Raw genomic sequence first — 15,454 nt, 5'->3', positions numbered from 1 at the left:
CTCTTGCATCTGTTAGTCGTTTGACTCATGTCCTCCATTGTGGTATATATTTTATTGATGATTCTTTTATTACGAAGGACCGCAGTACGGGGAATACGATTGGCACAGGGCGTGAATCACAAGGGTTTTACTATAAATCACTTAATCCCTCTACAAGGGAGGGTCCAATTACAGACCCTCCAGACCTAATTCACAGACGCTTAGGACATCAGAGTTTATCCAAGCTTCAGAAGATGGTGCCTAGTTTGCCTACATTAGATTGTGAGTCGTGTCAACTTGGGAAACATACCCGAGCCACCTTTCCGCATCGTGCTGAGAGTCTTTCAGAGTCTATTTTTTCTATAGTTCATTCTGATATATGGGGTCCTAGTAGAGTTAGTTCAACCTTAGGATTTCGTTATTTTGTTAGTTTCATTGATGATTAGTCAATATGTACTTAGATTTCCTAATGAAAGATCGTTCTGAGTTGTTTTCTATCTTCCAGAATTTTTGTGCTAAAACTAAAAATTAATTTGGTGTTTCTATTCACACTTTTCGTAGTGATAATGCTTTAGAATACTTATCCTCTCAGTTTCAGCAGTTTATGACCTCTCTTATCCATCAACATCTTGTTTGTATACCTCTCAGCAGAATGGGGTAGCTGAGAGAAAGAATAGGCATCTTATTGAAATTGCTCGCACAATTCTCATTCAGTCCAATGTTCCGTTGCGCTTTTTGGGGCAATGTAGTTCTTACAGCTTGTTACTTGATTAATCGAATGCCTTCATCTGCTATCCAGAATCAGATTCCACATTCAGTATTGTTCCCCAAGTCACCCTATACTATTTTTCTCCTCGTGTCTTTGGGAGTACATATTTTGTTCACAACTTAGTTTCCGGAAAAGATCTTCCTTGGTTATTCTCGGGTTCAAAAGGGGTATCGCTGCTACTCACCTGACATTCGTAGGTATCTTATGTCAACCGATGTCACATTTTTTAAGTCTCAACCATACTTTACTTCTTCTAATCATCTTAATATATCTGAAGTCTTACATGTACCTACTTGTGAGGAATCCACATCCACGCACCAACACAACCACTACTACCTAAACAGACTTGTAAGGAGTCTACAGTTGATCCTACATCCCCAGTCACGAGGCCACCACTGTCGACTTATCATCGTCGTCCACGTCTAGCATCAGGCCTAGATGATTCACGTCCTGCATCAGATTCTGCACCTACTGCGGACTTGTCTCTTCCTAGTCCACCAATTGCACTCCGAAAAGGTGTACGATACACACTTAATCCTAATCCTCATCATGTCGGTTTAAGTTACCATCGCGTGGTATCACCTCATACTTTTGTATCATCTTTGTCCACTGTTTTCATCCATAAGTCTTCAGGTGAGGCACTATCTCATCCAGGATGGCGACATGCTATGGTTGATGAAATGTCTGCTTTACATGCGAGTGGCACTTGGGAGCTTGTTCCTCTTCCTTTAGGTGAGGCTACTGTTGGTTGTCGTTAGGTTTATGCAGTCAAAGCCGGCCCCCAGGTTGATCGGCTAAAGGCTCATCTTGTTGCAAAAGCATACACTCAGATATTTGGGCTTGATTTTGGTGACACTTTCTCTCCCGTAGCTAAAGTAGCATCTGTTCGCCTCTTTTGGTCCATGACTGATGTTCGTCATTGGCCTCTTTCAGTTAGACATTAAGAATGATTTTCTACACAGTGATCTTGAGGAAGAAGTTTATATGGAGCAACCACCTGGTTTTGTTGCTCAGGGGGAGTCTAGTGGTCTTGTATGTTGATTGCGCAGGTCACTCTACGATATGAAATAGTCTCCTCGAGCTTGGTTTGGTAAGTTCAGCACAATTATTCAGGAGTTCGGCATGACTCGTAGTGAAGCTGATCATTCTGTGTTTTATGGGCATTCTGCTCCTAATATATGTATTTATCGGGTGGTTTATGTTGATGATATTGTTATTACTGGCAATTATAAGGATGGTATTACTAATCAGAAGAGCATCTCTTTCAGCACTTTCAGACTGAGGATCTGGGTAGATTGAAGTATTTTCTAGGTATTGAGGTCGCTCAATCTAGCTCAGATATTGTTATTTCACAGCGGAAGTATGCCTTAGACATTCTTGAGAAGACATGAATGATGGGCTGCAAACCTGACACTCCTATGGATCCGAATGCTAAACTTCTAGTAGGAGATAATTTGGTCTCTTGGAAGAGCAAGAAACAGAATGTAATTGCTCGATCTAGTGCTGAAGTAGAATATCGGGCCATGGCTATGGCAACGTGTGAGCTAGTTTGTGTCAAGTAGTTGCTCAAGGAGTTGAAGTTCGGAGAAATTAGCAAGATGGAACTAGTGTGTGATAGTCAAGCTGCTTTTCATACTGCGACAAATCCGGTGTTCCATGAGAGGACTAAACTCGTTGAGATCGACTGTCACTTTGTTAGAGAAAAGAGACTCTCAGAAGATATGGTTACAAAGTTTGTTAAGTCGAATAATCGGCTTGCAAATATTTTCACTAAGTCTCTTACTAGTTCTCATATTAGTTACATCTGTAACAAGCTCGGCACATATGATTTATATGCACCGGCTTGAGAGGGAATATTAAATAGTTAGTAATGCATAGTGTCCCACATCTGGAAGTAGATACCTATTATTATGTAATCACTGTATATAAATAGGGAATTGTACCACACTTTAGACATAATTAATAAAACTTTTCCGTGCTATACTTCTCACACTTACCTTTGGGTCTGCAAGCAAAACATCATCCAGAACAGGACCGTTACTATGAACTTCCTGGTTCCTTATCATACTGCTGCTCCACTCAGGCAATCCAACATTCTACAAGCATAATGCAATGACTTGATTCTTTCCGCCAAATAAAAAAGGAAGAAAGTAATATATGAACTATAACTAACTTGTCAATTGATTGATAGATCAACCATCTTTCAAAATACTTACAGAGAGGATGTAACTAAGATCAAGATGTCGAGTTTTCATTAATGATATATCTCGGGGTCTAAGTATATCTGTGCGTCCAATTATGTCATCCAGTTTCTCGTAACCTAGTTGAGCCAACATGCCCCTTACCTGGCCAATGATAGTAGAAAAAGAAATTAGCAAATACAAATAAAGGCGGGCCTAGCTGATGAGCTCAAACTAAAATTTTGCAGCAAATGAAAATGCCCATGACAGATAAATAGCTGGTTCTAATTTCTAAAATCATCAAATAAAGGGTGTATTCTAAAATAGCGAGAGTAATGTATTTTCATTTATAATTTTGGTGTAAAGAGAAAATACACATATGTATTGGTAGCTCGGCTAACTTGATTTATGGTTGAACCATGTATTTGATAAAAAGAAAAAGAACCATTTCAACATATAATTAACCCTTTACTGTCCATTCTATTGTTTCTTCCCCAAGTTATCCAACACACATATAGGAGAAGAGGACTAAACGCCAGCAACCAAAAATTAGACGTACTGTTCCCCTCTAATTTCCAAGCTAGCACTCCCTATGGCTAAAAAATTCCTTCAGAATTTCAAGCGATCTAGAATCAAATGTTCACAAAGTACTTTTCCACAAATGGAAGGTTATGAATCTCAAGCAATTTCAATTCAAAAATTCACAAGCTAAATTTTGTAGACCAACTTAAACTAAATACTATTTGCAATGTATGTAACGAGATGATATCTCTTTATCCCACAAGCGACAACATCAGAATCCCTTTGCACTATACTTAAATTCAATTCATCACCCATGAGTAGAATCTTACACCCAAAAGACCTATAGTAAAATGATCAGGGTAACCATAACCTTTTGCAGAAAAAATTTACTCAGGAAGCAAAAAAGGAAATAAACAAACTATTCTTTTCCAAAAAATACAAAAGATCAAACAGAAAATAGAATTTCTTCAACCACATTATACATGTGAGCATAAGGTTACCTCTTCGGCAACATACAAAAAGTAGTTAACAAGGTCTCCTGGAACCCCTGGAAACCGAGCTCGTAATTCCTCTCTCTGAAAGTTTTGAGAAACAAAATTATACAGAAATTCATCAATTATCAATAAGCATGATAAAGATGATCGAAAATGAGACATAGGCTACCTGACTGGCAACACCAACTGGACAATTATTTGTATGGCATATGCGGGCCATCACACAGCCCGTGGCTATCATTGCTACTGAACCAAATCCATACTCGTCTGCACCCATTGCTGCAGCCATCATGACATCAAATCCACTTTTAAATCCACCATCAACTCTAAGAACAACCCTTTCTCTTAACCCATTTTCTATGAGTGTCTGCACAGATCCGTTCAATGAAAAAACATAAATAGAATTAGAAATAATTGAAGTATAAAAGGCAAGTTACTTCCATGTAATGAGAAGAACTATTAGATAGACACTGGAAATGGTTCAATTCTGCAGTAAATAACCTGGTGCGTCTCTGTAAGTCCAAGCTCCCAGGGACCGCCAGCATGCTTAATTGAACTTACTGGGCTTGCTCCAGTTCCCCCATCATGACCTGATATCTGCAAATGATACAACCGCTCAAAAGACTTGATTTACTATGTCTAATTTTCCAAGTAAAAAATCTAGCACAAGCTTTCCATGTGTTTAAGAGTCCGCATTGGATGAGGGACCCTGCTAGATAGTTATGTAAATAACATGAATTAGTCCTAGTCCCCATAAAATAGCAGTAAGATATGTATTGTATAAATAGGGCTCATTGTATTATAGTTGAATAGAATATCAATAATATATTTTCTCCCGTGCTTTCTCACATGGTATCAGAGCATCGGTGAGAAAACTGTTGTGTGTCATTCCAGTGACATCCGAGAAGAAAGAACTCAATCACGTGCAATTTTCGGGTGACCTAAGTGATTGTTTGCATCAAAGTCACTATTTATCATTGTACAAACCAACACCACCACAAGGTCCGCCGTAGTCCCCGACCATACCCCATAAAACCCCACCGAAAAAATTCTACCCATGCGCCCTCACGTGCCGGACAGACAAGAAATTTTCCGGCGAGATCTGTGTACGCATTGGGTGCGTGAGACCTCTTCCACTACAAATTCCGACAACTTTGGAATTTTTCGGCAAGCTACTGTGTTTTCCAACATGAGCAGTGATTTCCCGCATGAACAGAGTTTTTTTTTCCCAGTTGTGAATAGTTTTCTCATATATTTCTTCAGATTTCCACTATTTCAAGTGAAGAACTTGATTACCAACTCTATCTAACTAAGAAAAAAAAATCTCCAGCTTAACTTGTTCTGATTTGGCATTTCAAGGTTAACCATACAATTTTTAGTCAAGAATTTGAGAAATTGGTTGTCGCAAAGCGGGGTCCAATACTATCAATAGTTGGATGGTTTCTCTACTGGATTATATTGAGTTTCTTCAGTAAAAAGCATGTAAACAGACAACTTCAGAGAAAGCTTCCGCTGTTCAAACAGGTAATAGCGTGCGTGACTTGTGTCTCCCAATATTCATCCTCTAGTTCTTGGGTCATTGATTCAGGTGCATCTGATCATATTTCTGGTAACAATCTCTTTTCACTACTATTTCATATTCTTAATCTCTTCCAACAGTCACAATGGCCAACGGGTCTCAAACGAGGGCAATTGGAATTGGTCAAGCAAGTCAACTTCCTTCTTTACCTTAGATTCAGTTCCTTATGCTCCATGTATTCCTTTTAATCTTATAGCAGTTAGTCGCTTAGCCAAATAACTTAAATGCTCTATATTTGGTACCGGGCGTGAATCAAATGGACTTTATTACCTTATCCTTGCTAAATCACATGGACTCACATCTTGTCTTGTTACTAATTCACCAGATTTGTTACATAAACAGTTGGGACATCCCAGTTTGTCAAAACTTTAGAAAATGGTATCTGGTATCTGGCTTATCTCATTTGTCCACTCTAGAGTGTGAGTCATGTCAGCTCGATAAGCATACCCGTTCCCATTTCCCTCGGCGTCCTGATAATCGAGCAGAGTCACCTTTCACTTTAGTCCATTCAGATATATGGGGTCCTAGTCGGGTCAGATCTACCTTGGGATTCCGCTACTTTTTCAGTTTCATTGATGAATATTCCCGGTGCACTTGAATATTTTTGATGAAAAATCGATCTGAGTTGTATTTATTTTCAAACCTTCCACAATGAAATTCAAAATCAATTTGGGGTTTTTATCCTCACGTTTTGTAGTGATAATGTCCTAGAGTATTTGTCTTCCCCATTTTAGTATTTTATGAACTCTCATGAAATTATTCATCAAACATCTTGTCCGTACACATCTCAATAAAATGGGGTAGCTGAAAGAAAGAATAGACTAGGGGTGTGCATTCGAATCGGTTTATCGATAAATCGAATCGATTATTTATTATCGAAATCGAAATCGAAAAAATCGAAACCTATTGAAACGATAACGATAAGCATATGTACAAATCGATAATCGATAAGTAATTATCGATAAGGGTCAAAATCGAATCGATAAATCGAATGCACACCCCTAGACTGTAGACACTTGTTAAATGAGTAATTACCTATTTGTGTAGATTAATATAACATACAGAATGTATATATATTCCGCTACTATTTTGAAAGCGGCTATACAATATTATTTTCCCTAATCTATACCCTTTCCTTTACCCTAAGTCTCTTACCCTATTATTTCCTCTACCACATTTAAGGAATGATCATATTTAAGAATCAAGGGAATGAAGTTCAAATTAATGGAAAACAGAATTAGCCGTGATGATGTGTTCTGTTTTGTTTTGTTTTTTTCATACTGTTGGAGTGTTGGTGGCATACATTTGATCCCTTACTTTAGTTTTGTTGCATGTGCTTGTTGACACAATTTTTATATTATAAATGGTGTTCGTCTTATTTTAGCTTCTTTTTGTCCGTATTAGTTAGGCGCGTTTATAGCGATATACTTTCCGTGGAATCCCGCGAATTTTCTTATTGGTGTAATCGATAACCAAATCGATAAGCCCCCAAAATCGATAAATCGAAATCGAAAAAATTGAAACCATATTGAAACGATAACGATAAGCATATGTACAAATCGATAATCGATAAGTAATTATCGATAAGGGTCAAAATCGAATCGATAAATCGAATGCACACCCCTAGAATAGACATCTCATTGAAACTGCTCGTACCCTACTCATACAATCTCATCTTCCATTGCGTTTTGGGGGATGCAGTTCTCACATCTTATTATCTTATTAATCGTATGTCATCCTCAGCTATCCAGAATCAAGTTTCATTCTCTGTCTTGTTTCCCTACTCACCTTTGATCTTTTTTCCACCCGTTTCTTTGGGAGCACGTGTTTTTTTTCATAACCTTACTCCAGGAAAAGATAAGTTAGCTCCGCGTAATCTTAAGTGCGTAGTTTTTGGTTACTCGAGAACGCAAAAAGGATATCGATGATTTTCACCTGACCTCCAGCAGTACCCTATGTCTGCTGATGTTACCTTATTTGAAACCCACTCACACTTCATAGGTCCGGGTGATCACTTAGATATTTCTGAGGTGCTACCAGTTCCATCTTTTGGAGATTCAATCACTATCTCTAATTCATCTTCCTCCACAACTCCACTCCACCACCTACAGCTCTAGTTTCAGCTCCACCACCTATAGCTCCAGTTCTATCACCTAGTCCAGTACAACTTTCTACCGCTCCACCACTCCTGACTTATCATCGTTGTCTGTACCCAGCATCCGGTCCAACTGATTCACGTCATGCACCTAACTCTGCTCTTACGACAACTTGTCTCCTCCTAGTCCACTGGTTGCACTTCAAAAAGGTATACGGTCCACACTTAATCCTAATCCCCATTATGTCGGTTTAAGTCATCATCGTCTTCACCCCATTATGCGTTTGTATCATCTTTGTCCTTTATTTCCATCCCCAAGTCTACGGGTGAAGGACTATCTCATCCAGGATGGCGACTGGCTATGATTGACAAGATGTTTGCTTTACATACGAATGATGGTTGTCGTTGGGTGTATGCAGTCAAAGTTGGTCCAGATGGCCAGGTTGATCGACTTAAGGCTCGTCTTGTTTCCAAAGTGTATACTCAGATATTTGGGCTTCATTACAGTGATACTTTCAGTACAATGGCTAAAATAGCATCAGTGTCTTTTTCTATCCATGGTTGTTATTTACCATTGGCCTCTCTATCAGTTGGACATTAAGAATGTTTTTCTTCACGGTGACCTTGAGGATGAGGTTTATATGGAGCAACCACCTGGTTTTGTGCTCAAGGGGAGTCTAGTGGCCTTTTATGTCGGTTGCGCCGGTCCCTCTATGGTCTAAAGCAGTCTCCTCGAGCCTGGGTTGGTAAGTACAGCACATTTATTCAGGAGTTTGGCATGACTCGTAATGAAGTTGATCACTCTCTGTTTTATCTGCATTCTGCTTCAATTCTCTGTATTTATTTGGTGATTTATGTTGACGATATCGTTATTACCGGCAATGATCAAGATGGTATTACTATGATGAAGAACCATCTCTTTCAGCACTTTCAAACTAAGGGTCTGAGAAAATTAAAGTATTTTCTAGGTATTGAGGTCGCTCAGTCTAGCTCAGGTATTGTGATTTCACAACAAAAGTATGCATTGGACATTCTTGAGCAGACAGGAATGATAGGTTGTAGATCTATTAACACTCCTATGGATCCGAATTCTAAACTCCTACGGGACAGGGGGAGCCGCTTCGCTATCCTACGAGACAGAGGCGGTTGATTAGTAAATTAATTACCTCACAGTGACTAGACCTGACATTTCCTTTACTGTGAGTGTTGTGAGTCAGTTTATGGATTCTCCCTGTGATAGTCATTGGGATGCAGTTGTCTGCATTTTTCGGTATATAAAAATAGCTCCATGAAAAGGATTATTGCTTGAGGATCGAGGCCATGAGAAGATTGTTGGATACTCAGATGATGATTGGGCAGGATCACCTTCTGATAGACGTTCTATGTCTAGATATTGTGTTTTAGTAGGAGGTAATTTGATATCTTGGAAGAGCAAGAAACATAATATGGTTGCTCGGTCTAGTGCATTAAATACTATGAATAAGTCCTAGTCCCACATAGAATAAGAGTAGGATATATACTGTATAAATAGGGTTCATTATATCAATAATCTATTTTTCTCCTGTGCTATCTCACAAACCCATTATATGGTCTTGAGTTGGGCAATCCTCACTTCATGAGCTAGCTTTTAGGTTGAATTAGACCCAAGATCCATTTTATTAACAAGGGAGCAGAGCCAAACCCATCCCAATTCCTAGTTATGTCGGGTTCCGATGTTATGTTGTCCACGTTAAAAATGTTCAATCTTGGGCGTTGCGGGGAATTGGGGTATTAATTGTACATGTTGGTTGAGGGAATGGATTATTGTCTCCTTATATGGTCTTGGACAATCCTCACCTAATGAGGTACCTTTTGAGGTTGAGTTAAAGCCAAGGTCCATTTTCTTTAATACAACAACAACAAACCCAGTACATTTCAACATGTGGGGTCTGGATTCTTCATGAAAACCCATGCAACAAAAAAATTATAATTACATTTTAGATTTATAAAAAAAAAAAACTCAGACATTTTAAGAGGACAAAGATGCACTCCATGCGACCAAATTGATGAGATCTAGAAAAATTGACACGAGAAGATTAATACGGTTTAGACAAGTATAATGAATATTTAAAGAAAATCAAAACATTAAGTTGAGATAATAACGTTTATAACCATCTTTGACATTTCAAGATAAGTCATCACATAAAGCCAAAACACCCACACACGCACATACACACCCACACACACCCACACACAAAAAAAATATCTCTAGACAATAAATATGCCTTCAAGTACAGCAACTACTACCATGTTTTAACTCCAAACTAGTTGAAGCAAGCTATATAAATCATCTATAATTGATAAGAGCTCCATTTTGGGCCTGTTTGTTTCACTACTCAATTTTATAATGACAGGGACTCGCAAATCTCACACTTATCCCTATGCTGTCATTCAATCTCTAACCAAACTAAAGGACTCATTGTCAAAAGTCAGACCTAAAATAAATATACCAATAACATTAAACCTTAATACAAACGAGTTGGTATAGCTTATGTGGATACTTTGTTTCCATTGTGTTCTGTTCATAATTAAGTCCGCATAAATTATGAGAGATTGTAAATCTTTTGAGATAATTTCTCACAATGCGATTTTAGATCTAAATCGTCCTCTTTAGCACCTTCAATCATCATAATGTCGCACCTATAGAGCATTACATTTGAGGTCTAATATTGTCTAATCTTATACACAACCATCCTTCTTAACATCATCCTTCTACAACACTAATCTTGCGAATATGTTAGGCTTTAAAAGTCCAATATTCTCCTCCATCTAACATTTATGGTCTCACAACAGCTCTATAAAACTTGCCTTTCACTGAAGGTATTCTCCTATCACATAACACTCCCGTAGCACCTTTTCAGCCATCTCACTCTAATTCTATGTGTTACATCTTCATCTATCATGACATTCTCCTGAAAAACTGCGCATTAATATCTAAATTCTCTACAAGAAGCTCCAATGAACATGTAACAAAGGTATAAACTTCTCCTCCCCCCACCATCCCACTCCCACTCCCATACAAGGGAAGCTCTTCACCAAATACATCACAAAAGACCGGCAACTGTTAAACACTAGAGCAAATATGAGCGTTTTTTTAATACAGAACAAATATGAACTTGTGAGGCATGACTTGCCAAGACTATACAAATGATTTTACTTTGGTGTAGTAAGCAATTATTCAGACCTAATTCACCATCATAGGAGAAACCATTAATTCAATTCTGTAGCTTAGATACAAATTGATGGTATATGAAAATGTCTTGTCATGTTTCATCTAGTATCTCCACCTGATGTGTCAAAATTACAAAATCAATTGCCAAGGAGATGTTCATATTCAATTTTGAACCCAACACTGAATCATTCCTTGTTTCCATTTCAGACCTAATAACTTTAAAGGTAAATTAGCTTTAGGATAACAAATATCTTAACAATTATAATTTTAAAAGATGACTCCCACCTTTCCCTCCAATCTATACAAATAGATAATTTAACTCTTATTTAACAACAATGCCAGAGCCAAACAGCTTAATTCAATTTGACATAAAAAGGATGTGAGTCAACCAACTGTTACATCCCAAAAAATGGAGATGTATCAATCACAAGGCCACATCAAAAATGCTGACTACAACATTTGAAAGTCAACAAGTTTTCACTTCATGTTGGATTCAGTTCTCAACAAAATTCAGCGACTGCAAAAGACTGTCACTTTTCTATTGGAAATGCCTTTGATATGGGATAGGTCACTTGGACCAATCAACTGAACATTATGATGATCTTTTGGATTTAATCATGAAAAAAGTAAAAAATAATGGTCTTTTGGATTTCAACTCCTAGAAGAATTGCAAGTTGTTTTAACTTTGGAGGGAAAGGAACATGGGAGCCTCTGAAGGTGTGAAAATGATGATGAGCAGATGAAGACCTGTCTTTTGTTGCTAGTTGATTTATGGTACAAACATGGGTTACACTTTGAAGAAGAGCATGTTTTCGTATAAGTCTAGTTTTGTGTACCACTTATCTACTGGGAATTCCTCCACCGCATTAATAAACTATTACTTCATAAAAAAGAAAAAGAAAATTGCAAGTGGTTCACCATAACAGCCAGCTGCAAAATATCAGCTAACTAGGCTAGCTAGCACACACACACACACACTCTCTCTCTCTCTCTCCTTTTGATTTCAGCTCAATCTCTGATCAGGTCAAAGCACAAAGAACGCATATAAAAGCCACAAATATGAAAGATTACCTGTATAATATCAGCATTTCCCTTTGCCACCCCAGAAGCCACAGTACCAATACCAGCTTCTGCCACAAGCTTTACAGATACCTTTGCTCTTGGGTTGACCTGGTCATGAGTGAAAATGAAAATCAACAAATAAGCTTTACAGACACCTTAGCTTTTGGGTTGATACTGCTCATGAATGAAAATCACAATTAAAAGGAACAAATAAGCACGTCTTTCACCTGATGAAGGTCATAAATCAACTGAGCAAGATCCTCAATAGAATAAATATCATGGTGTGGTGGTGGAGATATAAGAGGAACTCCAGGTTTTGAATTCCTTAATCTCGCAATGTAAGCGCTAACTTTTTTACCAGGCAATTGGCCACCTTCACCTGGCTTTGCACCTTGAGCAATTTTGATTTCTAACTGGTCAGCATTGGCTAAAAATGTAGGAGTGACACCAAAGCGTCCTGAAGCAACCTGAAAAAGTAGTAAGGAAGTCAAGTGGGTTCCCCACTAGTCATCAGGAAAACAACCTACCAATAAAAAGGACCAACAATCACATCAAGAGATATGAAGAGCAAACTCATAGTGCATATACCTGCTTAATTGCGCTTGTGGCAGTATCTCCATTTTGAAGACCTTTAAGGTGTGGGAGTGTTGGAGAATATCCATCAACGACATCAGTAAGTGGTTTCCAGCGAATTGGATCCTGTTTGAAGTTAACAGATCAAACAACATCATTTGTGTAGCATACTCTGTAATAAAGAAACTATGCCAATAGCAAAGCAAATGAAATATGGATAGTGCTCAACAGGACACTAGTATAACTTACCTCACCACCTTCTCCTGAGTTCGATTTTCCACCCAATCTATTCATTGCAATTGCAATAGCTTCATGAGTTTCCCTCGAAATAGCTCCAAGAGACATGCCACCAGTGCAAAACCGCTGCACTATTGCTGAAGCAGGTTCAACCCTTCCAACTGGTATAGGTGAACGATCACTTTTGAATTCAAGAAGATCTCTAAGAACCTGCAGTAAATAGATATCATCAGAAAAGATGATTTATTTTGGCGTATTTCACATTTTCTTTCATTTTTAATAGATTGAACAACACGGGATATTACTAGAATGTCCATGAAAGCAATTACTATTAATGCATCTTATGCATCCGCTCTTTCAGGAGTGATATTTGAGTGCGCATATGCATCAAGAGAGGGAGAATACATAAAGACCCCCCTAAACCAGTCCCTGATTTTCAAAAAGGCACTTAAACTTTGCGGGGGTCCTACTACTCTACTATCTTTGTCCGAAATGTATCCTTTACCCTCTTCCACTGCAAAGACCACTATAAAAGTAGCGTGACACGCGCTACCATGTGTCAAAATGTTTAAGAAAAAGAAAAAGTAAATTTCCTTCTTCATATTACCCACCCAACTTCCCCACCCCTTCTCCTTCTTCCCCAACAAAACCCAGCGGCCTTCTTCCCTAAACCAAACCGAGCAGGGCTCCAAAGTGAGGGTCTCTTTTGACCAATCCTGATTTTTAAAAATCTTTTTCTGTCCTTTTTATTAAGATTAATTGAATTGATATCCACAAAATGAAAAAGAGCAGGAGAATAACCGGTTTTAGGATGGTTGTCTTTAAGGAAAATGAAAGAGAGTCGTAGAGCCAAGTAGCAGATGATGTGTACTCATGAATGTTTTCATGAATTTCTCTGAGAATAACATCTTTATTGAACGATGTTGAAGATGAGAGACCCATTTCTGGTATAACACTATAATGTATTATATTCTCCTTCTTGCCCAAACAAACCCAGAGCTAACCAAAGGGACTAATTGGGTGCAGTCACCCCCAGCGAATGAACATCATAAGGTTGGATTCTTCAGTACTCCCCACCTGGTTGTGCTAATTTCTTTTATCTAGTTGTGCTTAATTTTTTTTATCTGGTGTGGTTTTTAATCTGGTTGAGTCTGGATTTAAATGGAGTTTTGACGCTGAAGGTTGGTGATTAAAATGGTGGTGACGGGTGTTGTGGCTTGTTAAAATGGTGGCGATGGGTGTTGCGGCTGAGTGGTTGGCCAGATCAGATTTGCATTTGAACCAATTTTTGGCTTTTCGCTGAACATTTTCCAGTCACCAACAAATTTTCCGTTGGGATAAGAAGAAAAAGTATAGAAAGAAAAGGTAAAGAGAAATGAAAATAAATGAAGTAAAAAAAAGTTTAATAAGAAAATGCTGTAAAAATAATTTTTCTACTTTTTCTTTGACCTCATGCAGATGGTGCAAACACTATAGATGCCACGTGGGCTTGAAAGGTGTTATTTGTACCACTTGGAACAACTATATGGGGGTCATAGGACCCTTGTAGAGTTTAACTGTCTTTTAATCAGGAACTAGTTTAAGAAGGTCTTTATGTATTTTTCCCCATCAAGAGATGCATATACTCAGTAGTAGTAAACTACAGGATGAAATCAGATCTCCAGATGATAAGAAATGGAAAAATGTCCAATCACAAGAAACAGAAACAAGTAAAACAACTCACATTTACAGGTCGATTAGCCAAATGCTGCTGATAAACTGAATATGCACTTCCACTCTTTTGGCGAACAGCTTTATGGAGCAGTTTTGACATCTCTGGGTTGTTTCCATGATATTCACCTTTTAATTAAAGGGAAGAGAGACAAAATGAAAACCAAACGAAGATAAGAGTATTACCTACATAAAGAGATGATGCAAGGAATACGGACTAATAGCCGTCAAGACTTCATCTTGAAACAAAGATACCACTACTTTTCATTTCCCAATGCAAAATGGTTAAAGGAGTATCTTTTGATTCACAAAATACAGCTAGCAATCACATCCATATTTCACGAAAGCACCAGATTGCGACACTTAATGATTTAAGGTTAGTGCACCACATTGATTTTTGCTTCATCTGATACAAAAGTTTATAATATATGCTTCTAAGGAAGCAGGTTTTTTGGAGGAACTTGAAACTACAGGACGAGACAGCAGGTAGACGCGATGCTGTTATTTCTTGGATCCTTCGTTCTCTCAAAATAGACTCCATAAAAATGCGCACAGAGGGGGGCGGAATAGAATCAAAGCTGCCTTCACTGAAGTCCGGCAAAGTTACCAGTTATTCTCTGGTCAGGCATCGAAAGGTGATGGGTGACAGAAGCTAATCACCATTTTCTAGGTTACTTCTCTTATCCTTTCAAATGTTCGTTTAAAAGTAACTTAGTCAATATGGAAGAAAAATAAGTTACATTTAATACATCAGATTAATATTGCTCAAATCTTGCAATCGAGCATGAAATGGACAACGTGATCCACATCAAGATTTGGCAAGTCTTTATTCTTCATTCTAATATTTCTAAACTTATAGTGTACAGATGGCCAGTCGAACATCTTATTTAGACAAACATTTAATGTTCTCAGAAGTTAGCATTTGCATATTAATACAGGGTTCTTTTGTTCAAGCAGTTTTCCTTCTTAGTCAAATTTGATGCTACAGAATCGAAATTCCAAGTGTGTGTGTGTGTGTGTGGTGGGGGGGGGGTAGGGGGGGG

The 15,454-nt window shown here is 38.1% G+C and overlaps 1 protein-coding gene across 1 annotated transcript in view; it reads right to left on the bottom strand.

Annotated features, from left to right (window-relative positions):
* LOC109233296 (ferredoxin-dependent glutamate synthase, chloroplastic) overlaps nt 1–15,454 on the bottom strand; it is a 51,895-nt gene that overhangs the window by 8,682 nt on the left and 27,759 nt on the right. The window contains exons 18-27 of the mRNA XM_019399122.1: nt 14,425–14,540; nt 12,714–12,911; nt 12,480–12,590; nt 12,119–12,358; nt 11,901–11,999; nt 4,446–4,541; nt 4,114–4,311; nt 3,951–4,025; nt 2,965–3,093; nt 2,746–2,844 (exon numbers count right to left, since the gene is read on the bottom strand). Of these exons, the coding sequence (XP_019254667.1) occupies nt 2,746–2,844; nt 2,965–3,093; nt 3,951–4,025; nt 4,114–4,311; nt 4,446–4,541; nt 11,901–11,999; nt 12,119–12,358; nt 12,480–12,590; nt 12,714–12,911; nt 14,425–14,540 (1,361 nt within the window). The remainder of the gene's footprint in view (nt 1–2,745; nt 2,845–2,964; nt 3,094–3,950; nt 4,026–4,113; nt 4,312–4,445; nt 4,542–11,900; nt 12,000–12,118; nt 12,359–12,479; nt 12,591–12,713; nt 12,912–14,424; nt 14,541–15,454) is intronic.

The sequence above is a fragment of the Nicotiana attenuata genome, chromosome 10, assembly GCF_001879085.1.
Source record: "Nicotiana attenuata strain UT chromosome 10, NIATTr2, whole genome shotgun sequence".
In the NCBI taxonomy this organism is placed as follows: Eukaryota; Viridiplantae; Streptophyta; class Magnoliopsida; order Solanales; family Solanaceae; genus Nicotiana; species Nicotiana attenuata.
The sequence above is the reverse complement of the archived record's forward strand: the minus strand, read 5'-3'. Positions and strand labels throughout refer to the sequence as shown.